Source organism: Aotus nancymaae, unplaced genomic scaffold (genome assembly GCF_030222135.1).
Source record: "Aotus nancymaae isolate 86718 unplaced genomic scaffold, 86718_ANA_hifiasm-v0.15.2.pri h1tg000089l, whole genome shotgun sequence".
Lineage (NCBI taxonomy): Eukaryota > Metazoa > Chordata > Mammalia > Primates > Aotidae > Aotus > Aotus nancymaae.
In genome coordinates this window covers 3,116,537-3,144,451 of record NW_026988504.1, presented here as the reverse complement: position 1 = coordinate 3,144,451, position 27,915 = coordinate 3,116,537, and the positions used below count along the sequence as shown (strand labels likewise).

Sequence of the window (27,915 nt, the reverse complement as noted above, 5' to 3'; positions counted from 1 at the left end):
AATGCCCGTGTGTTGGCGTGGCTCCTTCGGTATTTTTCTGCACATACATTGTATTAGGCAAGTGAAGGTCACACCGTGTGTTTTTGTATCTCACATCTAAAAGCGTGCTCCTCTTAACATAAAAGCCTTTTCTCATTTTATGAAAAAATCCCCCCCGTGTCAGTTTAATGTTCCCTCAATGGTCAGTTTATGGATTATCACAATGTTTTGATTATTCCTTTCTGGAATAAGTTAGGGAGCACATCTGAGGAGTTTCCGAATGTCGGCTGTTTCTAACCTGGCGCTGAGCGCCTCTGGCCGCCTTTCCGATGATGCCCCCGGGACGCGTTGACAGGAGGAAGGAAACCTTTTACAAAGCCCCACGAGCTGCGGGGACCCGGACCAGGCCGGCGCGGCCCACGCCCATCTCTGACCCCACGGGGACCGGGGGCCGGGCCGGGACTGCGCCAGGGGAGGCTTCTGACCGCAGAGGAACCGGCAGCTGGCAGCACGTGGGCCGACCTCTCCCCGCGGGACGGGACGCGGGGCCAGACGCGCTCCCCGGGCCCCCTCCGAGCGCGAGGACGCGCCCCGACCCGCTCTACCCGAGCCGCCACTAGGGGGCGCAGCGCGGACGCGCACCCTCGCCTCGGGCGCCTGCGCGGGAGGCCGCGTCACGTGACCCACCGCGCCCGCCCCGCCCCGAGACGAGCGCCCGCCAGTCACGTGGCCCGCCTCTGCGCGCGCCCGGGCACGACCCCAGAGTTTCCGCGGGTGGCCGGGGCGCGTGTGCGCGGAGGTGAGCCGGGCCGGGTGGGTGGGGCGGTCGACTGTCTGCGGCCTCTGAGTTGGGAGAGCTGAGGTTGTCGCCGGGGCTGCGGTGGGGGCCTGGGGTGAGGCCGCGGGTGGGACAGTGACCCCGGTGACGCGAAGGGGCTCGGACACCTCCAGGTTCTCCTCGTCCGCGCATGACTCAGCGAGGGAGGCTCTGCGCGTGCCGCAGCTGACGGGGAAACTGAGGCACGGAGCCCCGCGCTGCCGGCGGTAACACCCCAGACGCGGGTTTGAACCCGCCTGGCCGCGCCCGCAACCTCTTCCCCTGGGCGGAGCTTGAGCCCCGGACCTCTAGTCCTCCCGATCTTTCTCTGAATTAAGCTTGGAGATGAACGCAGAGCCGCCCTTCTGGGTGGAGCTGGGGCTGGAGGCTGCGTCTTTCCCCTTGGGGTCGACGCAGTGCTCAGTCTTGGCCGGGCCCCAAGCCACACATGGCTGAGTCTGAATCCCTGGGCGAAGTGCACCGGGGTCTGAGCGGGGGCCCCAGCGCCAGCTCTGAGATCCGAGTGTCTGAATCACGAAGACCCCCTTAGGCCAAGCCAGGGGTGACTGCCTCTGGTCCTTGTCCGTGCTTGTGGCACACAGCACCTAAAACCCTTGGAAACCGAGTTATGCGAGAGCCTTTCTCTAATGAGGTGACTGATGACTAGGGACACCAGGTGGCTTCAGGATGGAAGCAGATGGCCCGAAAGACCAAAGCCTGATGACAGGGGCTGGGATGGAGATTGAGTTGATCACTACTGGCTGAGTTAGTCATGCCTGCATCATGGAACCCCGTTAAACACCAATAGGGCTCAGAGGGCTTCCCTCCAGGTGGCTGAGCACACCAAGGCACCGGCGGGTGGTGCGTGCAGAGTGTGGAGTCACTCCCCCACCCACACCAGCCCCAGCATCTCTTCCATCCGCTGTCCGAGTTTATCCTTTGTAATAAACCGGCAAATGTAAGAAGAGCACTTTCCTGAGTTCTGTGAGCCTGAAGGCGGAGTCCTGGGAACCCCTGAATTATTATTATTATTTTTGAGACAGAGTTTCCCTCGTTGCCCAGGCTGGAGTGCAGTGGTGAGATGTCGGCTCACCGAAACCTCCGCCTCCCAGGTTTAAGCAATTCTCCTGCCTCAGCCTCAAGGGTAGGTGGGATTACAGGCATGTGCCACCATGCCTGGCTAATTTTGTATTTTTAGTAGAGACAGGGTTTCTCCTTGTTGGTCAGACTGGTCTCGAACTCCCGACCTCAGGTGATCCACCCGCCTTGGCCTTCCAGAGTGCTGGGATTACAGGTGTGAGCCACCGTGCCCGGCCAAACCCCTGAATTTATAACTGGTTGATCAGAAGTACAAGTGGCAACAACCTATGGATTGCAGTTGGCCTCTGAGGTGGGGGCAGTCTTGTAGGACTGAGCCCTTAACTTGTGGAGTCTGTGCCGACTCCAGGTAGCGTCAGGACTGAGTTGAATTGTAGGACGCCTAGCCATGTCCAGAAAGTTGTAGAATCAATGGGTGTGAAAGAAACTCCCACATTTGATGTCAGAAGTGTGGATGAAACATTTCGCCCTCCAGCCCAGAGAGCCCTCACTTCCCAGTGGCCCACAGTGGAACACCAAGCCCTGCCAGGGACAGAGCATTCCCAGCCGAGCCTTCTGTAACAGGACATGATACATCAGACTCCCTCAGGCCCTGCATTCACTTCTTCCTGGTGTGTGACCAGCTCCCAGTACCAGAGAAGGCCTCATGGTCCTCTGCTCCAGGGGGCTTCCCTCATCAGGGGCTTCTCTTTGAAATCCTTCCCTGCCTCTGCTCCAAGACTCATTCCTCAGAGACACAGACCCCTCTGATGACTGGCTTTGAGGACCTCCCTGGTTTGAGGACCTCCCTGCGTTCCTCCCCCATGGCCTTGCTGCTAGGACACCTTCTTCCTCCTTCCCTGGGGGTCAGACTCGCATGAGTGCAGTGGCTCTCCCAGCCTTCCCCACTCCCTCCCCAGGGTGTGTCACACACATCAAAGGGACTCCCCTATTAAAATCCATACATATTGAATTGCATGTGGGCTCCCGCTGCTCCAAGGAGGCGCCAGACCAGTAGAATCTTCGTCATTAAATATTAATGTACAGACAAGCAAAACAAAGGTAGTTGTCACTTGTTAACCTTACCAACAGAGTAATGACAGTGAACCCACGTATCTTGTCTGCATGTGACAATCTTGTCGTGTCTGTACCTGAGGCTCCAGGAGCAGCCGCTGTTACAGAGACTGTGTTTCTCCTCCACGTACCTCCGGGGCTGGGAGGGGTTCTGATCTGCAAAGTCCCCTGAGGTCAAGTCCTTTCTCTCTTGTGGCTTCACCGCCCCTAGAGTGTCACCCGCAGCTGTGGTGCCCAGGATTCCCAACTGTGGTTTATCTGTGCACCGGTCGATGGGAAAGGGAGACAGGGAAGGTGCTGGGTCCCCCTAAGAACATATGAGTTGCCAGAATCACTTCCACTGACACCCAGTGGACCAAGCCACATGTTTATGCGGAAGTGGGGCTCCCAGCCAGGTGTGGCGGCTCACGCCTGTAATCCCAGCACTTTGGGAGGCCGAGGCAGGTGGATCACTTGAGCTCAGGGGTTCAAGACCAGCCTGGGCAACATGGCAAAACCCCGCATCTACAAAAATACAAAATACTAGCAACTGGGTGCAGTGGCTCATGCCCGTAATCCCAGTACTTTGGGAGGCCAGTGCAGGTGGATCACAAGGTCAGAAGTTCAAGACCAGCCTGGTCAAGATAGTAAAATGCCATTTCTACTAAAAATAAAAAAATTAGCCAGGCGTGGTGGCAGGCACCTATAATCCCAGCTACTCGGGAGGCTGATGCAGAGAACTGCTTGAACCCAGGAGTGGGAGGTTGCAGTGAGCTGAGATCCTGCCACTGCACTCCAGCCTGTGCAAAAGAGCGAGACTCTGTCTCAAAAAAAAAAAAAAATTAGCTGGATGCAGTGGTATGTGCCTCTAGTCCCAGCTACTCGGGAGTCTGCAGTGGGAGGATTGCTTGAGTCTGGGAGGTGGAGGCTGCAGTGAGCCAAGATCTTACCGCAGCACTCTGGCCTGGGCGACAGGCCGGTTTGACTGGCTCGTTTCAAGTGTCCAGTTGTCTTGCTGGTCTTCCTGAGGACATTCTAAGCGTGTTTCATTATAACATTTAGCAGACAGCGCAAGTGCTCTGCACTCCCCTGCTGGGGCTTTTCTCTCCCTCCTTCTGGCCCTCTCCCCAGACTAGCCAGCGCTGCAGCACCCACCCTGACCGCCGTACCCCACCTGCCTGGGTGCCGCAGTGCCAGCCACGGTTGATGTCTCAGAGCTGCCTTGAGAGCCCCTGAGTGCCGGCGCCCCTGCCTCCCCTCTGAGCCCACTTCCTGCTCCCACAGGCCTCCAGGAGCCGTCCAGGCCGCCTCTGACCATGGGAGTGAGGCAGCCACCCTGCTCCCGCCAGCTGCTGGCAGTCTGCGCCCTCGTGTCCCTGGCCACAGCTGTGCTCCTGGGGCACATCCTGCTCCATGAATTGCTGGTGGTTTCCCGAGAGCTGGGCGGCTCCTCCCCCGTCCTGAAGGAGGCTCACTCAGCTCACCAGCAGGGAGCCAGCAGGCCAGGGCCCCGCCATGACCCTGGCCGACCCAGAGCAGCACCCACACAGTGCGACGTCCCCCACAGCAGCCGCTTCGACTGTGCCCCCGACAAGACCGTCACCCAGGAGCAGTGTGAGGCCCGTGGCTGCTGCTATATCCCTGCGGAGCGGGCGCTGCGGGGTGCCCAGATGGGGCAGCCCTGGTGCTTCTTCCCGCCCAGCTACCCCAGCTACAAGCTGGAGAACCTCAGCTCCTCTGAATTGGGCTACACGGCCACCCTGACCCGAACAACCCCCACCTTCTTCCCCAAGGACATCCTGACCTTGCGGCTGGACGTGATGATGGAGACTGAGAACCGCCTCCACTTCACGGTGGGCAGGGGCAGAGGCGGGGGTGGGGCAGAGGGTGCGTGTGGGCCACGGCACACGTGCACTTCGCAAGGGCCAGGTGTGTGTTGCACTGCTGCGTGCTGAGCCCTTGCTAGGAGCAGAGGTGTGAGCAGACACGGCAGCACCCCTCGGGGAGCAGCGGGGACACCACGGTGACAAGTGCCCCAGAAGCAGGGCTCGGGGCTCATTCGTCTTTATGGAAAGGTGCATCAGGTAACGTAGGGCTGCCAGAGGTTGCAGATGAAAACAGGACGCCCAGTAAACCCGGACTGCAGGTGCCCCACGCATGACTTTGTTTTTTCGTGTAAGGCTGCGGTATCTGGGATGTATTTATACTACGAGAGCTGTTTGTTGTTTATCTGAAATTCACAGTTATCAGGCGTTCTGTATTTTACCTCCATTCTGGGGGAGGCGCCCTCCTCCTGGCTCTGCTCCTGACTGTGCAGATGAGGAAGCCGAGGCTCAGGGAGGCGGAATGCGCTGCACATGGTCCCACACCCATGTACAGCTGCACCAGGACCTGACCCATCCTCAGGATGCAGGCTCCCCGCTGGAGAGAGAGTGAGGAGGGTGTGGGGGACGCAGATACACCCCCACCTCTTCTTCTAGATCAAAGATCCCGCTAACAGACGGTACGAGGTGCCCTTGGAGACTCCGCGTGTCCACAGCCGGGCACCGTCTCCACTCTACAGCGTGGAGTTCTCTGAGGAGCCCTTCGGGCTGGTCGTGCGCCGGAAGCTGGGCGGCCGCGTGCTGTGAGTGTCTGGGCTCTGCGCCCTCACCCTGATGGGGAAGGTGACCCGTGTTTTTCACAGGGCGCTCCCTGGGTCTTTTACTCCCATAGGTATAAATCCCACGTAAACACGTGCTCAGGACTGACCAAGTCCCTGCTTGTCATTTAACTCGAAAATGCTCAGGAAGGACATCACTTGGATTTGCCTTAATCTCAAGAGAATTCGCCTTCGGAAATGCGTTTTTTATTTTTCGCTCATTCATTCACTCAGTGTTCACGTACTGACCCCTGTGTGCCGGGTGGTTTGGATCCTGCTCCCCGGGACAGACACATAAGGGGAAGCCGTAAGCAAGTCCACACAGACACAGCGTGAGGGAGTGGTCACACGGAGAGCACTCTAGAAGCCAGCTGTGCAGACATGGGGGCAGGGATGGCCCCTCTAGAAGCCAGCTGTGCAGACATGGGGGCAGGGATGGCCCCTCTAGAAGCCAGCTGTGCAGACATGGGGGCAGGGATGGCCCCTCTAGAAGCCAGCTGTGCAGACATGGGGGGCAGGGATGGCCCCTCTAGAAGCCAGCTGTGCAGACATGGGGGGCAGGGATGGCCCCTCTAGAAGCCAGCTGTGCAGACATGGGGGGCAGGGATGGCCCCTCTAGAAGCCAGCTGTGCAGACATGGGGGCAGGGATGGCCCCTCTAGAAGCCAGCTGTGCAGACATGGGGGCAGGGATGGCCCCTCTAGAAGCCAGCTGTGCAGACATGGGGGCAGGGATGGCCCCTCTAGAAGCCAGCTGTGCAGACATGGGGGGCAGGGATGGCCCCTCTAGAAGCCAGCTGTGCAGACATGGGGGGCAGGGATGGCCCCTCTACAAGCCAGCTGTGCAGACGCGGAGGGGCAGCGTGGCCTCTCTGGAAACCAGCTGTGCAGACGCGGAGGGGCAGAGTGACCTCTCTGAGCTGACCTCTGAGAGACCCAAGAGAAGGTTGTCGAAGCATCTTACGACGCTAGGTGGTGGTTCATGTCTGCAGTTCCAGCACTTTGGGAGCCCAGGGCGGGAGGATTGCTTGAGCCTAGGAGTTCAAGACCAGCCTCGGCAACATAGCAAGACCCCATCTCTACAAAAAAATTAAAATAGCCGGGAGTTGTGGCACATGCCTGTGGTCCCAGCTACTCAAGAGGCCGAGGTGGGAGGATCCCTTGAGCCCGGAGGTTCGCGGTTGCAGTGAGCCATAATATTGCCATTGCAGTTCAGCCTTGGTGACAGAGTGAGACCCTGTCTCAAAAAACAAACAAACAGCAAACAGGCATCTTATCAGATTTCGGCCTTGAAAGCACCAGCATCTTGCCCGGGGAGGGTGGGCACAGCACGAGCGTGTCCTGTGAAATAAGCCGTGATGTATTCACAGAGCACGCGGCTTCCTGTGGACGGGGCTTATCTATCTGTGGCTTTCACCCCTTGGAGGTGCAGTTTGCCTTGCACTTGACCCCCTCTGGGGCATGGCTGGGCCGGGACCTGGGCCTGGAAAGGTTCTGTTCAGCCCCTGCCCAGCCCTGCTTCTGGTCAGGGTTCATGGGACAGCCACATGTGCCAGTTCTGGCTCCTGCCACTTCCTGGAGGTCAACCCCTCGGGGGCCCATGGGGTGGTGTGGGCTCAGCCAGGCAGTGCACCTCCTCTGATGCACCCTCTGTGTTTGTCACGCTGGCGCCACGGTGCCAAGGGCTACAGGGCCTGGCACAGCCACCTGTCCCAGGGTCATGAGCCTCAGGGCTGTCCAGGCCACCCTGCCCTCCCAGGGCCCGGGGGTGCTCTCTGGGTGCTCTCGGGCTTGTCTGGCCCCTCAGGTGCAAGCAAGCCCGGCTGGCCTCTGCCCTGCAGGCTGAACACGACGGTGGCACCGCTGTTCTTCGCGGACCAGTTCCTGCAGCTGTCCACCTCACTGCCCTCGCAGTTCATCACAGGCCTCGCCGAGCACCTCAGTCCCCTGATGCTCAGCACCAGCTGGACCAAGATCACCCTGTGGAACCGGGACCTCGCACCCACGGTACAGCAGCGGGCAGCGGGCGGGACGCAGAGCCAGGGAGCGCAGGGGCTGACGCGCCTTCTGCATGTCCCAGCCGGGTGCAAACCTCTACGGGTCTCACCCTTTCTACCTGGTGCTGGAGGACGGCGGGTCAGCACACGGGGTGTTCCTGCTGAACAGCAATGCCATGGGTAAGCTGCCCACTGCCCAGCACCCAGGCCGGGGTCTCCTCCGTGCTGGCCGCCCCAGAGACTGGAGGTCCATGTCAGGGGACCTCAGCATGGTGCTGGGCCTCCTGTTCACTTCTGAGAAATGAGTCCCATGGGCTGACGCCTCTCCCAGCCCTGGCCTTCTATGCTCCTAAGGAGGGTGCTGGGGCCCTGCCCGGAGGTGGTGGGCTGCGGCCACTTTCCACCTGCACCAGGTTCCTCCTGAGTCAGGCTTAGCACGGCTTCCCCAGGCCACTCTGAGCTCCCCATGGGGAGAGAGCCTCACTCTCCACCTGTGTTTGGCCCATCCATGGTGTACAGGGCCCTGGGGGTGAGGTATCTCCGCACACTCCAAAGCGGCTTCCCTTCCAGACGTGGTCCTGCAGCCGAGCCCCGCCCTCAGCTGGAGGTCCACAGGTGGGATCCTGGATTTCTACGTCTTCCTGGGCCCAGAGCCAAAGAGCGTGGTGCAGCAGTACCTGGACGTCGTGGGTAGGGCCTGCTCCCTGGCCGCGGCCCCCACCCCGAGGCTCCCTCCCCACCCGCTCATGGCGTCGGCGTTGGCCTGCAGGATACCCGTTCATGCCGCCGTACTGGGGCCTGGGCTTCCACCTGTGCCGCTGGGGCTACTCCTCCACCGCCATCACCCGCCAGGTGGTGGAGAACATGACCAGGGCCCACTTCCCCCTGGTGAGTTGGCGTGGTGGCCGGGAGGGGCTGGCGGGGCGTGTCTCCTTGGGCCCCAGCAGCCAGCCCCGTGTTGTGGCTGCAGGACGTGCAGTGGAATGACCTGGACTACATGGACGGCCGGAGGGACTTCACGTTCAGCAAGGACCGCTTCCCCGACTTCCCGGCCATGGTGCGGGAGCTGCATGAGGGCGGCCGGCGCTACGTGATGCTTGTGGTGTGTGCCCTCCACCGTGGGTGTTTGGGAAGGGGTCCCCTTGTGCCCAGTGGCTCCTCCTCTGTGCGGCATCATCCTCGTGCCTGTGTGGCCGCCAAAGATGTTTCTTGCAGGCTTGGCCCCTGCTGTCCAGGGAGGGCGGGTTTGAGGTGCCTGGAAACGCCCGGCTGTTACTCAGGGTTCTGTTGCATGTAGGTTACTCGAACTGCTGCAAAGCAAAAGGTCAGGGGCACGATAAGCTGATGTGTCACGGTCCTGGAAAGTGGAGGGTCTGGGCGTGGGTCTCGCTGGAACCCTAGAGGCTCCCCGTGCCTTCTGGCCCTGCCTCTCCTTCAGACTGGCTCTGAATCCCCAGAAAGGATGGTGTGAGCGAGGGCAGCTTCCAGCTTCCAGCGCTCCTGCTGGCACCACAGCTCCCGTAGAAAAGCGCCCCCAGGGCAGGACTCTGAGTCACCCAGCACAAAGACAGGCCTTTCCCGGGGCCAGTCCCACAGCCAGAAGGATGCAGTTTGGGGGCTGGTCCAGCCCAAGTGCGGTGCCTGGCACACGGCCAGAGGAGGAGGTGGGAGGCAGGGCCAGCCGAAAAGACCTGGCAGCTCCTGCCAGGAAGACCGGCTTCAGCAGAGGAAGCGCAGATGAGGAGTGTGGGGCTGCGCTGCTGACGCTACCCATTTCCATCCCTGCCCTCTGCGGGCAACAAGCATTAATTGCCCCTAAGAGCAGGAGTGGAAGCACAGACCTTTTCTTTTTCATGTTTTATTTAATTATAAAAGAAAAGCAATTATCGTAGAACAGTTGTGAAACTCGAAAGGTTTAAAGAAAAGGTAAAGCGTCCATCCTCACATACCCCTCAGCAGCCAGCTGGTCCTGATTCCCCGGCCCTGGCTTCTCTCCAGGCGGGCGTGTGCAGGCACACAGATGGCCACGCTGTGCACACACACGGCGCCATCCCCGGCCTCGTCCTCTCACCGTCTCGAGAGCTGCTTCCTGTTTTCCCGGCTGGCGCCAGGGCTCTGGCCACCCTCACCTTGACAGGTGTCCCTCTTCCCAGGATCCTGCCATCAGCAGCTCGGGCCCCGCCGGGAGCTACAGACCCTATGACGAGGGTCTGCGGAGGGGGGTTTTCATCACCAACGAGACCGGCCAGCCTCTGATCGGGAAGGTATGCGGGCATCCAGGGAATGGGGTTAGAAAGCAGAGGCCTCCAGCCAGGGGTACGGGCAGCTGCTCAGGAAAAGGGTGGGATTTGAGGAGCCATCATGCCCAGTGGGACAGTTGAGAGGAGGGAGTCACAGTGGCTCATGACAACGGTGGCTCCTACAAAGAATGCCACCGTGAGCTCTTCCAGCAGCAGGCCTTTGACTACATGGGCAGCCGGGCCCAGCCCAGGCACAAGCTCTCCAGACCCTCAGTGAGGCCTCAGGGTCCTCCTTGTCCTCCCAGCCCCCCAGGGGCCTCCTGGCCATTCCTCAGGCATTCCTGTGGGGAGATCCATGGAATGGTAACCCCCACCCACTCCAGAGCGTGCACAGGACCTAGGGCAGGTACCCCACTGAGGGAGTGGCTAGGGAGGGTGTGGTGCGGATGCATGAGACTCCGTGGCAGGGAAGGCGTGCAGGGAGGGCGTGGCGCGGATGCATGAGGCTCCGTGGCAGGGAGGGCGTGGCGCGGATGCGTGAGGCTCCGTGGCAGGGAGGGCATGGCGCGGATGCGTGGGGCTCCGTGGCAGGGAGGGCGTGGCGCGGATGCGTGGGGCTCCGTGGCAGGGAGGGCGTGGCGCGGATGCGTGGGGCTCCGTGGCAGGGAGGGCGTGGCGCGGATGCGTGGGGCTCCGTGGCAGGGAGGGCGTGGCGCGGATGCGTGGGGCTCCGTGGCAGGGAGGGCGTGGCGCGGATGCGTGGGGCTGCGTGGCAGGGAGGGCGTGGCGCGGATGCATGGGGCTGCGTGGCAGGGAGGGCGTGGCGCGGATGCGTGGGGCTGCATGGCAGGGAGGGCGTGGCGCGGATGCGTGGGGCTGCGTGGCGCGGATGCGTGGGACTGCGTGGCAGGGAGGGTGTGGCGCGGATGCGTGGGGCTGCGTGGCAGGGAGGGCGTGGCGCAGATGCGTGGGGCTGCGTGGCAGGGAGGGCGTGGCGCGGATGCGTGGGGCTGCGTGGCAGGGAGGGCGTGGCGCGGATGCGTGGGGCTGCGTGGCAGGGAGGGCGTGGCGCGGATGCGTGGGGCTCCGTGGCAGGGAGGGTGTGGCGCGGATGCGTGGGGCTCCGTGGCAGGGAGGGTGTGGTGCGTATGTGTGAGCCTCCATGGTAGGAAGGATGTGGTGTGAATGTGTGAGGCTCCGTGGCAGGGCTTGCATGCGGTCCCCTCCACTGCCCTGCTCTCTGACGCTCTCTGGTTCTGCAGCCCAGCCCTTGGGTGGATGTGTTAGGGGCGGCCCCTCGTTTTCAGCGCTGAGGCCACTCGGCCCGGCATCCGTGCCTTGTGGAAGAAGAGCTGCTCATTGACCCCCAGGGTGCAGCTCTCTCGGGTTTGCAAATTTGGGCATCCAGTGAGAGTGAGACTGCCCCTCTGCTGGGGCTGAGACTCGGGGGCCTAGTGCAGGCCCTGGCTGAGCCGGGTCTCCCCACTCTGGCCTCTCGTTGTCCAGGTGTGGCCTGGGCCCACTGCCTTCCCTGACTTCACCAACCCCGAGGCCCTGGCCTGGTGGGAGGACATGGTGCTTGAGTTCCACGACCAGGTGCCCTTCGACGGCATGTGGATTGTAAGTGTGGCCCCGCTCCCGAGCGTCCCTGTGGCCTCTGGGACCGTCCCACCCTCCTCACTCTGGGCAGAGTCACCCACCAGCAGGGCTTCTCTTGCAGGACATGAATGAGCCTTCCAACTTCATCCGGGGCTCTGAGGACGGCTGCCCCAGCAATGAGCTGGAAAACCCGCCCTACGTGCCTGGTCAGCGCCTGCTACCTGCCCTTGGGTGCCCTCTGGGGACTTAGTACTTCAAATCAGAGACCCCTTTGTCTGGCCTAGGAGACTCGGCGCCCTCATCTCTGAGAAGCAGATGGGCCAGCCAGGAAAGGGGTGGGAGGGGAACTCCAGAAGGAAGGCTCAGGCCGGGAGACTCAGCCACGCAGTGCAAACAGGGTCGGGGCAGAGGTGCAGACCCTGCGGAAGGAAACGCCGCCCAGGGTGCTTGCCAGAGCAGTGAGGCCGACTTGACTCGGGGCTGTCTCAGTAGGCGCAGGGGCCTGCCATGGGCAGAGGTCAGACCCAACTCGAGCACAGCCCGGCCAAGTGGAGTTCCAGCCAGGGAGCAGGGTGGGGGTTGGAGCGGGGAGTTACTAAAAGGAAGCATGGGGGTCAGGGGGATTCTGGCTAAACCGACCTAACAGGATCCTGGCCGAAGGCAGGCCAGGGTGACCAGACATCACCTAAGGGTTGGTGGGGGATGGCGGATTCTGGCTAAACCGACTTCCCAGGAATGGCAGAAACTGGATTTTACAAGGAAGCACACAGATGGGCCTGGGAGAAGGTTACGGGGCCTGAGGCTGTAGCTTGGCCAAGCAAAGAATCAGTCAGAGGGTGGGTTTGGGGCTTAGGTAAGCAGCCAGGGGAACGCTTGAAATGGGCCAAGAGACAGTGGGTGTGAAGTCGGGGTGTTTGCAGAGCCCAGCACCCACCTGGCCCTGTCCTGGGCACAGTGGAGATGGTACAGGGTGTGCCCAGGTTCCCAGGGCAACACCAGCCCCACAGGGGCCTCGGGAGCGGCTGCAGGTGCACCTCCAGGGCCAGCCTCAAGAGCCAGCAACTTCCCCGGGGGCTCCTGGGATGTGGGGGGCAGGGGGGGCTCCCGGGTTGTGGGGGGCAGGGGGCGCTCCTTGGAGCCGACCAGGAGGAAGCTCCCTAGAAAGCGGCCCCACCTCTTCCAGGAGTGGTTGGGGGCGCCCTCCAGGCGGCCACCATCTGCGCCTCCAGCCGCCAGTTCCTCTCCACACACTACAACCTGCACAACCTGTACGGCCTGACCGAAGCCGTCGCCTCCCACAGGTGAGGGCCCCGTCCCACCCCACCGGGCTCTGCCGCACAGCCTGTCCCACAGGGTCCGGGCCTCTGCAGGGCCTCCGGGAGGAGGAAAATAGGAGGCCCAGACCACCCACCCAGGGCCCGCCGGTGGCCTGAGTGCTGTCCTCACCCCCCGCCTGCACCCCAGCCTGAAGCTGGAGGCTCCTTCCCACTACATGCCTGGGGCTTGCATAGGAAGGACCCTGGGTGCTGACGGGGAGTCTGTATCAGCGGGAATCTCGTGACTCCTGTGAGGCTCTGGGGGTCTGGGCTCGCCTGCAGGCATAAGATGGCCTGGACAGAGCTGACTGTGCCCAGCAGACGTGGGCAGTGGCCTTGCCATCCTCCTCCCTGGCCTCCGCCTCATCCCAGACAGCCCCTTGCTCCCAGCTCTGCCCTGCTGGTGACAGGGTTCCTGGGTTACCCCGCTCCACACAGCCCTCATAGCGTCCCTCCACCCACCAGGGCGCTGGTGAAGGCTCGGGGGACACGCCCGTTCGTGATCTCCCGCTCAACCTTTGCGGGCCATGGCCGATACGCCGGCCACTGGACTGGGGACGTGTGGAGCTCCTGGGAGCAGCTGGCCTCCTCCGTGTCAGGTGAGCTCCTACCAGGAGGGGCTGCTCAGAAGAGAGGAGCTGGGGCCCCCGGCCCACTCAGCAGATGGGGCTGAGCTGGCTCTGCTGCAGCCGCCTGAGCCCAGCCCGACTCCGCCCTCCCAGAAATCCTGCAGTTTAACCTGCTGGGGGTGCCCCTGGTCGGGGCTGACATCTGCGGCTTCTTGGGCAACACGTCGGAGGAGCTGTGCGTGCGCTGGACCCAGCTGGGCGCCTTCTACCCCTTTATGCGGAACCACAACGGCCTGGTCAATCTGGTAGGACGGGGCAGCGGGGCAGGTGCAGGATCCCACCCACCCAAGACTCTCTCCTGGGAATCCCACCCCTGCTGGAGAAGCACCCATGCTGGGTGGCTACGGAGCGCAGGTCTCTGGAGGTGGGGACTCCAGGCGCCTGTGGTCCCAGGGCCCAAGTGCTTCCTTCCCCCACGCCTGCCCTACAGCCCCAGGAGCCGTACAGTTTCAGCGAGCCGGCCCAGCAGGCCATGAGGAAGGCCCTGGCCCTGCGCTACGCACTCCTCCCCCACCTCTACACGCTGTTCCACCTGGCGCACGTCGGCGGGGAGACCGTGGCCCGGCCCCTCTTCCTGGAGTGAGTCACCTGGGCAGGGGCCCTGGCCCATGTGTGCCCCCATGGAGGGGCACGTAACTATCACCCAGGCAGCACTGTCCGGCTCGGGCTGCGTTTCCCAAGACCAGGCAGGTTGCCGCCGAGTGAGACAAGGCCACGGCCTGGCCCTCCCTCCCGGGGTGCCCCTGCACCCCTAGCTTCCCCCTTAGATCCCGTGGAGGTGTGGAAAAACCCAGGATGAAGAACACTGAGTACAATCAGGCCGAGCAGCAAAGTGATTGATAAAACCATCGTGGCCTGGCTGAAGGGAGAAGGGCAGCGAGAGAAACCCAGTCCTATCCCCAGACAGTCTACCGTGCGCACGAGGAGTTCCTAACGGCCCCTCACCTCAATGGGTTCAGGGAGGATTCCCAGGGAGTAAGGTGATTAGGTAACTATGTGCAGAAGTCGATTGATTTTTCTGTCATAACATAGAAATGTAAGTTCCAGGTAGATTAAATAGCCAATGTCAAAAATCAGGCTGTGGAGGCCAGGTGTGGTGGCTCACGCCTGTAACCCCAGCACTTTGGGAGGCTGAGGAAGGTGGATCACAAGGTTAGGAGTTCGAGGCCAGCCTGGCCAACATGGTAAAACCCCATCTCTACTAAAAATACAAAAATTAGGCCAGGCACAGTGGCTCATGCCTGTAATCCCAGCCCTTTGGGAGGCCGAGGCGGGTAGATCACACGGTCAGGAGTTCGAGACCAGCCTGGCCAACATAATAGTGAAACCCCATCTCTACTAAAAATACAAAAATTGGCTGGGCATGGTGGCACATGCCTGTAATACCAGCTACTCAGGAGGCTGAGGCAGAAGAATTGCTTGAACCTGGGAGGTGGAGGTTGCAGTGAGCCGAGATCGCACCATTGCACTCCAGCCTGGGTTACAGAGAAAGACTCCATCTCAAAAAAAAAAAAAAAAAAAAAAAAAAATTAGCCAGGTGTGGTGGCGGGTGCCTTTAATCCCAGCTACTCAGGAGGCTGAGGCAGGAAAATCACTTGAACCCAGGAGGCAGAGATTGCAGTGAGCCAAGATAACACCCCTGCACTCCAGCCCATGTAACTGTCCCAAATAAAAAACAAAAAAATCAAGCTGTGGAAGACTCCACAGGAAAAGAGAAGTGAATGTGGGTCTATGCTGTGGAGGCAGAGGGCTAAGTATTAAAGCAAAAAGAAAGGGAAAGAGGTTTCATTTAGAAAAAAAGAAGGTAAACTTTATTTGACCATAGCAGAAAAAAAACATAAATCTCTGAATATAAACACAAAAAAATGAAATCTGTTCTGAACATAGATTGTAACAGCGGAGAAGCCATTGTCAACAAAATGGCAAATGGCCACTCATCCTAACAGATAGAGAACTCATATATTGGTAAGACCAAGCCTGAGAACCAAATTGCAGAAATGCTGTTTGCAAAAGAGGAGATACGAATGGTATCCACACATTCTTCAAGATACCCAAGGAATGCAGTTTGTGTTTTAGTTACTATTTTAATTACCTCGTCACTTCTTTCACTATTTCCTTTTAAGTTTGGGGTTTTTCTGGTGCTTCCGCTAGGGATTACAATTAACATCGTAATTTTAGCCTACTTAGAACTGATGCCAGCTTGCTTTCAATAGCATAAAAAGTGCTTCTGTGCTGTTATACATCTGTATCCGTTATGAGCCCATCCACACAGGTTTATAATGACTGCCTTATTCAACTGTCTTTTAAGTCAAATAGGAGGGAAAAAGAGTTAAAGAGTACATACGTTCTGTCTTTTATATTTACCTATGTAGTCGCCTTTACCCGTGTGTTTTTATTTATGTGGCTCTGACTTCCTGTCTAATACCCTTCATTTACACCAGAAGTACCCCCTTTAGTATTTATTGTAGGGCAGCTCGGCTAGTGATGAATTCTCTCAGTTTTGTGTTGACTTCACAGTCTCAACTTCTTCATTGTTTGAGAGTTCTGCTCGATGTGGAGTTCCCGACTGGCAGCCGTTTCTCTCAGCGCTTTGAACTTGTCAGCCCGTGGCCTCCACGGTTTCTGCTGAGTAGCTTCTCTCTTGCCTCTTCCCAGATTCTCTGTCTTTGGCCTTTGAAGGTCCGATGATGTGTCTAGGTGTAGATCTCTGTGATTTTATCTTACTTGGAGTTTGTCGAGCTTCTTGGATGTATACAGTAATGTTTTTCATCAAACTCGGGAGGTTTTTCAGCCATTATTTTATCAAATGTTTTTTCTGCCCCTTTGTGTCTTCCACCTCTGGGACTCCCATTCCACATATGTTGGTACACTTGGCGGTGCCCAGGGGTCTCTGCAGCTCTGTTCACTCCTTCCTCGTGTTTTCTTCCTGTTCTTCAGACTCCATAGTCTCCACTGCCCCGTCTGCAAGGTCTGATTCTTTTTTTTCCGCCTGTTCTCATCTGCTGTTGAGCCCCTCTAGGGAACTTTTCATTTCAGTTGCACTCTTTTCAACTCCAGAATTTCTGCTTCACTCCTTTACATTTCTCTCGTTAAGGATGTGCCCTATCTGGTGAGTCATGTTCTGGTACTTTCCTTTAGTTCTTCAGACACAGTTTCCTTTAGCTCTTCGGACATATTAAAGTAGCTGACGTAAAGTCTGTCCAGTGAGTCCAATGTCTGGGCTTCCGTGGGGATGGTTTATATTAACTACTTTTCCCTGTCTGTGGGCCATACTTTCTTTGCATGTATCACACTTTTGTATTTTTGTTTCAGACTGGACTCTGTTTGTTTGTTTTGAGACAGAGTCTTGCCCTGATGCCCAGGCTGGAGTGCAGTGGCACAATCTCAGCTCACCACAACCTCCACCTCCCAGGTTCAAGCAGTTCTCCAGTGTAGCTGGGGCTACAGGTGCCCACCACCACACCCAGCTAATTTTTGTATTTTTAGTAGAGATGGGGTTTCACCATGTTGGCCAGGCTGGTCTCAAACTCGTGACCTTGTGGTCTGCCCACCCCAGCCTCCCAAAGTGCTGGGATTCCAGGTGTGGGCAGACTAGATTTGTTTTGTTTTGTTTTGTTTTTGTTTGAGACGGAGTTTCGCTCTTGTTGCACAGAATGGAGTGCAATGGCCAGGTCTCAACTCACTGCAACCTCCACCTCCCGGGTTCAAGTGAGTCTCCTGCCTCAGCCTCCCAAGTAGCAGGATTACAGACGCGTGCCACCACGCCCGGCTAATTTTTGTATTTTTAGTAGAGACAGGGTTTCACCACATTGACCAGGCTGATATCGAACTCCCAAACTCAGGTGATCCACCCACCTCGGCCTCCCAAAGCACTGGGATTACAGGCATGAGCCACCGCACCCAGCCCAGACTGGACATTTTAAATGCAGCCGCTGTGGTTGTGATTCCCTGTCCCCCTCAGGCCTCGTTGCTCTTGCTGGTGGTTTTGTGGCTTTTTTGAGCTAATTCCATAAGGTCTGTTCTTCGTTGTGTGTGGCCACTGAAGTCTCTGCCTGACTAGCTTAGTGGACAGCCAGGAATTGGACAGATAAGCCTTCACACATGGCATCCATGAGTCTCCCAGCCTTTGCCAGGTGGCTGGGGCGAGGTGGGGAGCGCCTTCGGAACTTAGCCAGGCTTAGGATTCTTCTGTTCCTCCAAAGATGCAGCCGTTGTTTTAAATACGTGGTACCCAGATCGCCGCCAGCCCTTGGTTAGTTTCCAGAGTCCTCAATGTCAGTTCTGACAATTGTTGCCTATGTTCTTGTTTTTACAGAGGAGAGAGAGGATTTCCAGAGGTGTTTATTCCACCATTTTCACTGACATCACTCCAAGAACTATATTTTGCAAGAAATATTTTGAAGTAGAAAGATACCATTTCTTTTGTCTCTGAACTAGAATACATTAGAGAAAATGAGACTGTCCCATGCTGGCAAGGACACAGTGACACAGGAGGTGGAGTATCAGTTGGCACATTTGTAGAAAGCATTAGTACATACCAGTCAACGTTTTTGACACTCACATTGATGCGTTCATTTTACAAATAGAAATAGGGCCTAAAGAAGTCACCTAAAAAGACATAATGCTCCATGAATGTATCCATGCAGCGATCACAGCTGAGCACTGGGTGCTTCCTGCACGCCCGGGGGCAGGGGGCGGGACACGGGACGCGGGCAGAGCTGCGTCACAGGACGGGACAGTCTCCGTTAGACGGAGGACCCGCCGCAGAGCGCTCACACCTGTACATTCCTGTGTCGGATGTTAATCCAGGTTGCCTTTGGTTATGGGATTGGGGGATCTTTTCTCTTTGTTGATAACTTTTTTGTACTTTCCAAATACTTGACCGATGAGCACGCGCTGCCTTGGTCGTCGGAAGATAAGTGAGGCCAGCACTCTGTCCACCCCGTGCCTCAGGCATGAGCCCCAACACCTGTCCTGGGCCCAGCCGCCGGAGTGTCCTGGCGAAGGCTTCCCCCAGCCCCGGCATCACTCCTGCCCTGGGCCCAGCCGCCGGAGTGTCCTGGGAGTGTTCTTTCCCCAGCCCTAGCACTGACCTGTCTGCTGGAATCGGTCTTGCCTGTCTAACCTGAATCCTCCCAAGTCCTGTGGCTCCTTGAGCTCCCAGAGAACATAATTCAGCTTCTCTTGCGGTGCCCCGCTGCGGGTGGGCATGCCGACCGGCCCCACCCGTTCCTCACCTGTGTGCCCGTGCCTTTGCAGGTTCCCCAAGGACTCCAGCACCTGGACTGTGGACCACCAGCTGCTGTGGGGGGAGGCCCTGCTCATCACCCCAGTGCTCCAGGCCGGGAAGACCGAAGTGACTGGCTACTTCCCCTCGGGCACATGGTACAACCTGCAGACGGTGAGTCTGGGGACCCTAAAACCCAGGGAGGCAGGAGACCAGAGCAGCCCTCCCACCTGCTCCCTCCACCCAGTCTGTGTGACCAGGTGGTGGAAAGAGGAGCTTATGTGTTGAGTCCCAGCCATGTGCCAGGTCCCCGCCCGGATGCTCTACACCCGTCGGCCCCTCTGCTCCTTTGACCATCCCCATTTCCCAGATGAGCAGACTGAGGCCCGAGTCCCACGGCCGTCAGGCTGTGCTGAACTGGCACACCCAGGCCTCTTGGGCTCTGTCCCCACTCAATGGCCAGGAGGGTCCCTATAGTGAGCCCTGAGTCCGCCCCTGAAGTTACAGCTCAGTCTATCTGTGCCAGGCCTCCTTTCCTAGGCCTCCACATGGAGCCCCAGGAGACGAGAGCATGGTTCCCGAGGACGGCGTGGAGGCCTCGGCATGGCCCAGAATCCTCAAAGCAACACCTCCCTCCCTCCAGGTGCCAATAGGGGCCCTTGGCAGCCTCCCGCCTCCACCCGCAGCTCCCTGTGAGCCAGCCATCCACAGCGAGGGGCAGTGGGTGACGCTACCAGCCCCCCTGGACACCATCAATGTCCACCTCCGGACTGGGTACATCATCCCCCTACAGGTACCTGGGCCAGGAGGCTGTGGTGGGGATGTGGATGGCACACCGTGGAGTGTCGGGAGGCACAGGGAAGTGGGAGGGAGAGGTGGGGGTGTGGACAGCACGGAGGAGGGGGAGGTGCAGGGAAGTGGGAGGGGAGGTGCAGGGAAGTGGGGGGGAGGTGGGGGTGTGGACAGCACAGAGCCAGGAGGCGCAGGGAAGTGGGAGGGGAGGTGCAGGGAAGTGGGAGGGAGGTGGGGGTGTGGACAGCACAGAGCCAGGAGGCGCAGGGAAGTGGGAGGGGAGGTGCAGGGAAGTGGGGGGCAGGTGGAGGTGTGGACAGCACAGAGCAGGGGGAGGTGCAGGGAAGTGGGGGGCAGGTGGGGGTATGGACCGCACAGAGGAGGGGGAGGTGCAGGGAATTAGGGGGGAGGTGGGGGTGTGGACAGCACAGAGCAGGGGGAGGTGCAGGGAATTGGGGGGCAGGTGGGGGTGTGGACAGCACAGAACCAGGAGGCGCAGGGAAGTGGGAGGGGAGGTGGGGGTGTGGACAGCACAGAGCAGGGTGAGGCACAGGGAAGTGGGAGGGAGAGGCCCACGCAGGGCTTCTGAGGGGCTGCCATCCCCGGTGTAGGTTACCAAGGAGCCAGCCAGGCCAGTGAGGTGGGGAGGCACAGCCCTGAAAGATGTAGAGTGTGGAGTACGACCAGTGGGAGCTCAGTGGTCTGCACAGTGGAGACTCTGCCGGGCCCAGCCTGCAGCAGCTGTGGGATGACACTTGAGGCGGGGAGGGTCTCCGCCATCGCCAGAGGGTTCCTTCGGATCCTAGTTCCTGGCAGCCTGATGCTGTCCCAGCCTAGCATTCCCAGGCCCAGGAGGCCTCCACCTCCACCATGGTAGGGATGATGACATCACGTGTCCTTCCCTTTCCAGGGCCCCAGCCTCACAACCACTGAGTCCCGCCGGCTGCCCATGGCCCTGGCTGTGGCCCTGACCACGGGTGGCGAGGCCCGAGGCGAGCTGTTCTGGGACGACGGGGAGAGCCTGGGAGTGCTAGAACAAGGGGCCTACACACAGGTCACCTTCCTGGCCAGGAGCGTGAGTCCTGGGGGTGCCAGGCTGGTGGGCAGGGGCAGGTAGGGGTCGAGGGGTGATGGGAGCTAGGCTTGCGGGTCCCGGGATGGCCACCTGTGGCTGGGGCACTCTGCCAGGTGGGCCAGGGTCCTAGAGTGAGCAGTGGGGCCGTGCACTCTGCCCTTTCGTATGCACAGAGGGAGGCCGCCCCCCTGATGCCATCACGAGTCCCTGTTCTCACAAGTGTCCCTGTCCCCGCTATCTGCTGACACCTCCACATTCTCTGTCTTTCCGTCTCCCTCTGCTCTGCCCAGAACACGATCATGAATGAGCTGGTGCATGTGACCAGCGAGGGGGCTGGCCTGCAGCTGCAGAAGGTGACCGTCCTGGGCGTGGCCACAGCGCCCCAGCAAGTCCTCGCCAACGGGGTCCCTGTCTCCAACTTCACCTACAGCCCCGACACCAAGGCAAGAGGGCCCAGCAGGGCACAGGGCTCCCGTCCCCAGCCGTGGCACAGAGGGTGGAGGGTGTTGGGGGTCCTGGTGACCCAGTGCCAGGAACAGAGGATGCTGGGACCTCCCAAGGGGGCCTTTGGGAGGAGTGGGAAGGGTCAGGCCACGCAGGCTGCACCTTTCTTCCTCCTGTGCCTCCACGTGGGTGATGGAGCCATGATGGCGACCCCCAGCCGCGGTTAAGCAGCACCGCATTTCTGGAGCGCTTTAAGGTGGCCAGCGCTGAGAACCGAGGTCCTCCTGCGCCTGCTAGGGAGGAACCAGGCACCAGGCATCCCAGGGCCAGACGGAGCTGCCTCCTGAGCGCCGGGACTGCCGAATCCCAGGGCCAGACGGAGCTGCCTCCTGAGCGCCGGGACTGCCGAATCCCAGGGCCAAACGGAGCTGCCTCCTGAGCGCCGGGTCTGCTGCTGCTCCATGCGTCCTCTCTCTTCCAGGTCCTGGACATCCCTGTCTGGCTGTCGATGGGAGAGCAGTTTCTCATCAGGTGGTCTTAGCCAGGCAGAGCGTGTGGGTCTCTCCAGAGGGAGGCAGAGCCTGTGTGCGGGAGCAGCCACTTGCAGGGCTGGGGGTTGGATGTGTCGGAGCCTGGCACTGACTGTCCGGAGCCTCCACATCGCTCATCTCCACCTCCGGGGCCGGGGCTCTGGCTCCCACGTGTCTAGAAGACATTTCTCCCCAGAGGGCGCCGTGGGCCAGGGCCCTGGAGGGCTGCTCTGCATTAGGAAGACTGTGAGGTTTGCCCCCCTCAGCTGTCACCAACATGCAGGTAGCGTTAGCCACCGCCCTCCATCTGTCCCCAGCACCAGAGAAGGGGGTGCTCGGGTGGGGGTGTGGCGTGTGCACCGACCTGCCTCACGCCTGCTGCCCCACCCCAGTGCAGCCACCGCTGGACTGTCCAGAAGGCTACACGCCTGCCGGCCCCGAGCAAGCCTGGGAACTCGGGAAAATTCACGAGACCTGGGAGAGTCTAAATCTTAAGTGCAATTGTTTTTCATAAAAGGGGCATTTGGAATCAACTTCTTCTGGTCCTTCTGGGATTTGGGGCAGGGAGGATGTGTCCAGCGGCCCTGGAACGGAGGCCTCCTTTGTCCTCAGCCAGCCCTGGAAATTCCCATGGTGGGTGCGTGCCATCCTCTGTCTCTCAAGCCAGCATCCATCACCTCGTGTCCTCATGTCACAAGGCCTGACGTCACCTCAGTGCTGTCCCCATCTCACCTCACATCCCATCACCTCACGTCCTTGTATCACCTAAAGCCCCATGTCACCTTCATGTCCTATCCCCCCATCTCACATCCTACCTCATGTCCCCATGTCACCTTCACGTCCCACCTCACCTCATCTTAGGTCTCCACCTCACCTCCCCATGTCACCTCCACACCTCCCCTCCCCTCGCCACTCACCTCACCTTCCCACCCACCTCACCTCTCCTCTCCACACCTCACCTCCCTGCCCCACCTTCCTGCCTCCCCTCCTCACCTCCCCTCCCCTCCACACCTCCCCTCCTCACCTCCCCACTTGCGCTGTCCCAGCCTAGCATTCTCGGGCCCTGGAGCTGGGGGGGCCCCTCCCCTCCACACCTCCTTTCCTCACCTCTCCTCCCCTCCCCTCCCCTCCCCTCCTCACCTCCCCTCCCCTCCTCACCTCCCTTCCCCTCCCCTCCCCATTTGCGCTGTCCCAGCCTAGCATTCTCGGGCCCTGGAGCTGGGGGGGCCCCTCCCCTCCACACCTCCTTTCCTCACCTCTCCTCCCCTCCCCTCCCCTCCCCTCCTCACCTCACCTCCTCCCTTCCCCTCCTCACCCCACCTCACCTCCCCATTCATCCTCACACCCCTGCCTCCCCCATGTCTAAGGTGACTGGAAAATGTCCAGTGGGGCCTGGTGTCAGCATATGGTGGGAGATGTGGCCCCCAGGGCTGTGTAGACAAGAGGACCCTGGAAGGGGCTTCCAACAGTGGGGCCTAAGACCTTAGAGGCCAGAAATCTGTCCCCAGAGATGCAGTTAGAGAGGAATTCAGGCCCAGGTTCTGCCCAGCAAGCCCAAAGAAAGGGAAAGAAGCCCATTTTGTTGAGATAACACCAGAAGAAATCACTGCCATTAGCTGGTCAGACACTTCATTTTATCACTTGGAATTACTGGGGCCAGGCCGGGTGCAGTGGCTCACACCTGTGCTCCCAGCCCTTTGGGAGGTCAAGGTGAGCAGGAGTTCAAGAGCAGCCTGGCCAACACGGTGATACCCCATCTCCACTAAAAATACAAAGATTGGTTGGGCATGGTGGTGCATGCCTGTAGTCCCAGCTACTTGGAAGGCTGAGCACAACAATCACTTAACCCGGGAGGCGGAGGTTGCAGTGAGCCAAGATCACGCCACTGCACTCCAGCCGGGGTGACAGAGTGAGACTCCATCTCGGAAAAAATAGAAGTGGCCAGCGTCGCAGGCATCTGCAGAGATGGATTATTCTGCCACCTTCCTGTGACTTCCCTGTGGAGCACGATGACACCCGTGGGGGGCAGTGTGTCTACCTGGGTGACCAGCGCTGTTGTCTTTTGGGTCGGCTTTTATAGAAACGGACACTGCCCTTCTGCGCCGTTCCAGGCCAGGGCCTGAGCCTCACGTGCCACTTTGACCATCCAGAGTGACATAAGTCACCTCGTGCCCTGAAGTTCCTCTGTAAGGTGGACACACTAGTGACCCTAACAGATGTTACTTCCTCCCCTCATCCTAGTCCCGTGTGGGGTTAAGAAGTGAGGACGTTTGTCCTGAGGTCGGCAGCGTCCTCCCCTAACGCTCTGCCAGGCCCACCAGGTCTGCAGTGGACACCCGAGACGGTCAGGAGGGGTTGATGGAGTGTGGTGGCCACAGCCAGCCTGGACCAGCCATCAGCTCACCTGTGCCACTGCTTGGCCCAGCGGGGCCACGATAGCCTCAGCCCCTTGTGGGATCTGACCTTTCCTTAGCTGCTATAACAAAATACTTGAGACTGGGTAACTTAAAAACAACGGAAACGGATTTCTCACAGGGCTGGAGGCTGGGAAGTCCAAGGTCAAGGCAGGTTCTGTGTCTGGTGAGGGCTGCTGTCTGCATCACACATGGTGCTCTCCGTCTCCCCGTGGAGGAGGCAAACACAAGCTCCCTCGAGCGCTGAATGTCGCTGACGATGGAGGGCCCTTGTGGCACGTCACCTCCCAACAGCACCACCTCTTGTTTTTGAGACGGAGTTTTACTCTCGCCCTGGCTGGGGTGCAGTGGCACAATCTTGGCTCACTGCAACCTCCGCCTCCCGGGTTCAAGTGATTCTCCTTCCTCAGCCTCGCGAGTAACTGGACTACAGGCATCCACCACCACGCCTGGCTAATTTTTCCATTTTTAGTTGAGATGGGATTTCACCATGCTGGCCAGGCTGGTCTCAAACTCCTGACCTCAGATGATCCACCTGCCTCAGCCTCTCAAAGTGCTGGGATTACAGGCATGAGCCACCAAGCCTGGCCAGCCCCACCTCTTAAAACCATGTCACTGGGGATTAGGTTTCAACAGAGGACTTTGGGTTCCTGAACACCGGGGTGTGATGTCAGGAACTGGGAATACAGGCAGCAGAGTGATTCTAGCTACCTCACAAGGAAAGGGATTTGTGGGGAGAGCAGAGCATGCGGGCCAGAAGCACAGTCAGAACTGCCTGTGGAGCCAGGCACTCACCGTTCTGCCCCATGTGAGCTGGGTGCCCGCTCTGTGTCAGGCTCTGTTCCAGGACTTGGATGACACAACCTTCATAGCACAGAGCTGTCAAGAGTCCTGAGTGAGGAGGTTGGCATGGGGTGGGACAGTGTCCCCTGAGTGGGAAGGGACAGGGTCGGGCTGGGGAGAGGAGTTGGTTCCATCCTCTGAGAGGCTGGGGTCTGCTCATAGGGTGGTCTACACAGCACAGCCTGTCACGTGGGACTTTGGCCCGTGGGCATCTGGGGGCAGTGGCCAAGATGACTTCATCTGTTTTCTCACCAGTGCCCGGTACAGGCCCTGCCTCTGTGGGACCCTACTAAAATTAGGCGAATTTTAAAGTGATGTGGGCGTGGACACCAGGGAGCCCTGTCCTAGTGCCTGGGGGCATTCAAGCTGGCACCCTCTGCCCTGGAAGAAGACATCCTGGGGGGCTCGTGGCTCAGCCCGCTCATCTCTCCCAGCCCAGCCTCTGAAACGAGGCCTGCTGCTGGTGACGAAACGCTCTTGCTTGATGTCCTGGGTAATGGGTCACTGTGTGTGGCTGGGGCCGGCTTCACAGGTGTGGCCCATGCCGGCCCTCAGCGTGGGCGCTGCAGGCCGCAGCTGGGTTTAAGGTGCCATGGTCACCATCTTGAAATTCTGTATTGTTTTGGTTTTTTGAGATGGAGTTTTGCTCTTGTTGTCTAGGCTGGAGTGCAGTGGCGCAATCTCGGCTCACCACAACCTTCGCCTCCCCGGTTCAAGCGATTCTCCTGCCTCAGCCTCCGGAGTAGCTGGGATTACAGGCATGCGCCATCTTACCCGGCTAATTTTGTATTTTTTTTAGAGACGGGGTTTCTCCATGTTGGTCAGGCTGGTCTTGAACTCCCAACCTCAGGCGAATCCACCCGCCTTGGCCTCCAAAAGTGCTGGGATTACAGGCATGAGCCACCATGCCCGGACACCATCTTGAAATTCCGAATAACTTTTGAACGAGGGGCCCACAGCCTTTCCCTTTGTGAGGGACCCTCGGCAAATTATGTAGCCAGTCCTGCACGGGGTGATAGGTTCGTCCCCGTCTACATTGGTGTAGATTAATATAGACGCTCCCTTTCTTTCCTCGCCTGGGGGGAATGGATTGAAAAGCCCGGGGCTGATGATAGAAACCAGCAGAGCGTCTCCAGGTGTCAGACATCAGTCAAAGGCCGGGCACGGGGCCCACAGGTGCTTAGCGTTCTGAAGACCTTCGCCCTCCCAGCCCCTCCAAGGAGGAATCCGTGCTGCCTGGCGGCAGACCCCAGGTGTGCAGACCCCAGGTGTGCAGACCCCAGGTGTGCCTCCTTATGGCACAGCTTTCCTTGTTACAAATCAATGACTTCAATAATCCATTGCGGGGCCTGCAGAGTAGCCCTCTGGCGGCCACTGTGGGGTGTGTGGGCCTTCTGCCTGCTCTTCCTGATCTGGTAGAGGCCCAGAGAGGAGCTAGGACAAGGGCTGGTGCCCCTATCCACCCTACCCCCACGTACCTGCCTGCAAAAGGCCACACGACGGGGATTGTGGTGGGTGAGTGCTGGAGGGAAGGCCCAGGTGAGAGGGTAGAATGTGAACAGGCCGGTTATTGGCACGTGGAGGACAGGAGGGAACACAGCTCAGTGTTAACAGAGAAGACGAACTTCTGCGGGGGCACCTGCGGCTGCTCCCTTGGGCTCCTGAACAACCTGGGTGTGACATCGGGAACCAGGAATGCAGGTAACAGCCATTCTAGCTACCTCACGAGGATAGGGGTTTGTGGGGACAGCAGTGTGTCCGGGCCGGAAGCAGTCAGAACCACCCGTGGAGCCGGACGCTCACTGTTCTGCCCCACGTGAGCTGGGTGCCTGCTCTGGGTTAGGCTCTGTTCCAGGACTTGGATGACACAGTGACTGAAATAGACCACTGCTGTCTGCGATGCCCACATGAGAGAATATGATTCATGGACAATGCACCACACACATTTAAAGCGTGCAGATCGATCCGTTTTGACATAGGAATGTCTGTGAACCAGCTCTGCAATTAAGATGCTGACCATGGGCCGGGCATGGTGGGCCACGCCTGTAATCCCAGAACTTTTGGAGGCCGAGGCTGGTGGATCACCTGAGGTCGGGAGTTTGAGACCAGCCTGACCAACATGGAGAAACCCTGTCTCTACTAAAAATACAAAATTAGCCAGGCACGGTGGCACATGCCCGTAATCCCAGCTACTTAGGAGGCTGAGGCAGGGGAATCACTTGAATCAGGACGGTGGAGGTTGCAGTGAGCCAAGATGGTGCCATTGCACTCCAACCTGGGCAACAAGAGCGAAATTCTATCTCAAAAAAATATATATATGTGCTGACCATATCCATCACCCTCCAAGTTTCCTTCTCCCCAATGCCAGTCTCCAGCCACCCCCTGATTGGCAACCACTGGTCTGTTTTTTGTCAAAATATACATCTTTGTATTTTACAGAATTTTATACAAACGGAAATTTTTTCGCCACACATTTTCGACATAATTTCTTTGAGATTTATCCATCAATAACTTGTACTTTTTAGTTGCTAAGTAGTTTTCCATTGTATGCAAATGCCACAATTTCTTTCTCTGTTTTTTCTTTTTTTTTTTTTTTGAGACAGAGTCTCACTCTGTCACCCAGGCTGGAGTGCCGTGGTACAATCTCGGCTCACTGCAACCTCCACCTCCCGGGTTCAAGTGATTCTCGTGCCTGAGCCTCCCAAGTAGCTAGGACTACAGGCGCGTGCCACCACACCAGGCTAATTTTTTATTTTTAGTAGAGACAGGGTTTCACTATGTTGGCCAGGCTGGTCCCAATCTCCTGACCTCGTGATCCACCCACCTCGGCCTCCCAAAGTGCTGGGATTACAGGTGTGAGCCACTGCACCTGGCATCTTTCTCTGTTTTTATGGACATCAGAATTGTTTTTTGTTTGTTTGTTTGTTTAAAGACGGGGTTCTTGCTCTGTTACCCAGGCCGGAGTGCAGTGGTACCATCGGCCCCCACAGCCTCAACCTCATGGGTTTAACTGACCCTCCCACCTCACCCTTCTGAGTAGCTGGGACTACAGCCATGCAGTAACACACGTGGCTAATTTTTTAAAATTTTTGTAGAGATGGTGTCTCGCCATATTTCCCAGGCTGGTCTGGAACTTCTCTGGTCTCAAGACATCCTTCTACCTTGACCTTAGCAAGGGTGATATGGTTAGTTCATACAGGAGGTAAACCATTCACTGTTTAACAGACTGCCGGCCGGGCGAGGT

The 27,915-nt window shown here is 58.8% G+C and overlaps 1 protein-coding gene across 1 annotated transcript; it reads left to right on the top strand.

Moving 5' to 3' along the window:
* Positions 1-733: 733 nt before the first annotated feature.
* GAA (alpha glucosidase) lies at positions 734-21,947 on the top strand. Its single transcript, XM_012452763.3, has 20 exons — positions 734-778; positions 4,211-4,779; positions 5,407-5,552; positions 7,407-7,572; positions 7,646-7,742; positions 8,133-8,252; positions 8,332-8,450; positions 8,533-8,664; positions 9,716-9,826; positions 11,309-11,422; positions 11,523-11,607; positions 12,585-12,702; positions 13,183-13,316; positions 13,440-13,591; positions 13,777-13,925; positions 18,606-18,747; positions 19,217-19,366; positions 20,276-20,440; positions 20,731-20,883; positions 21,366-21,947. Exons 2-20 carry the CDS (start codon positions 4,243-4,245, stop codon positions 21,423-21,425), a joined length of 2,850 nt encoding a protein of 949 aa, XP_012308186.2. The 5' UTR covers positions 734-778; positions 4,211-4,242; the 3' UTR covers positions 21,426-21,947.
* Positions 21,948-27,915: the final 5,968 nt, after the last annotated feature.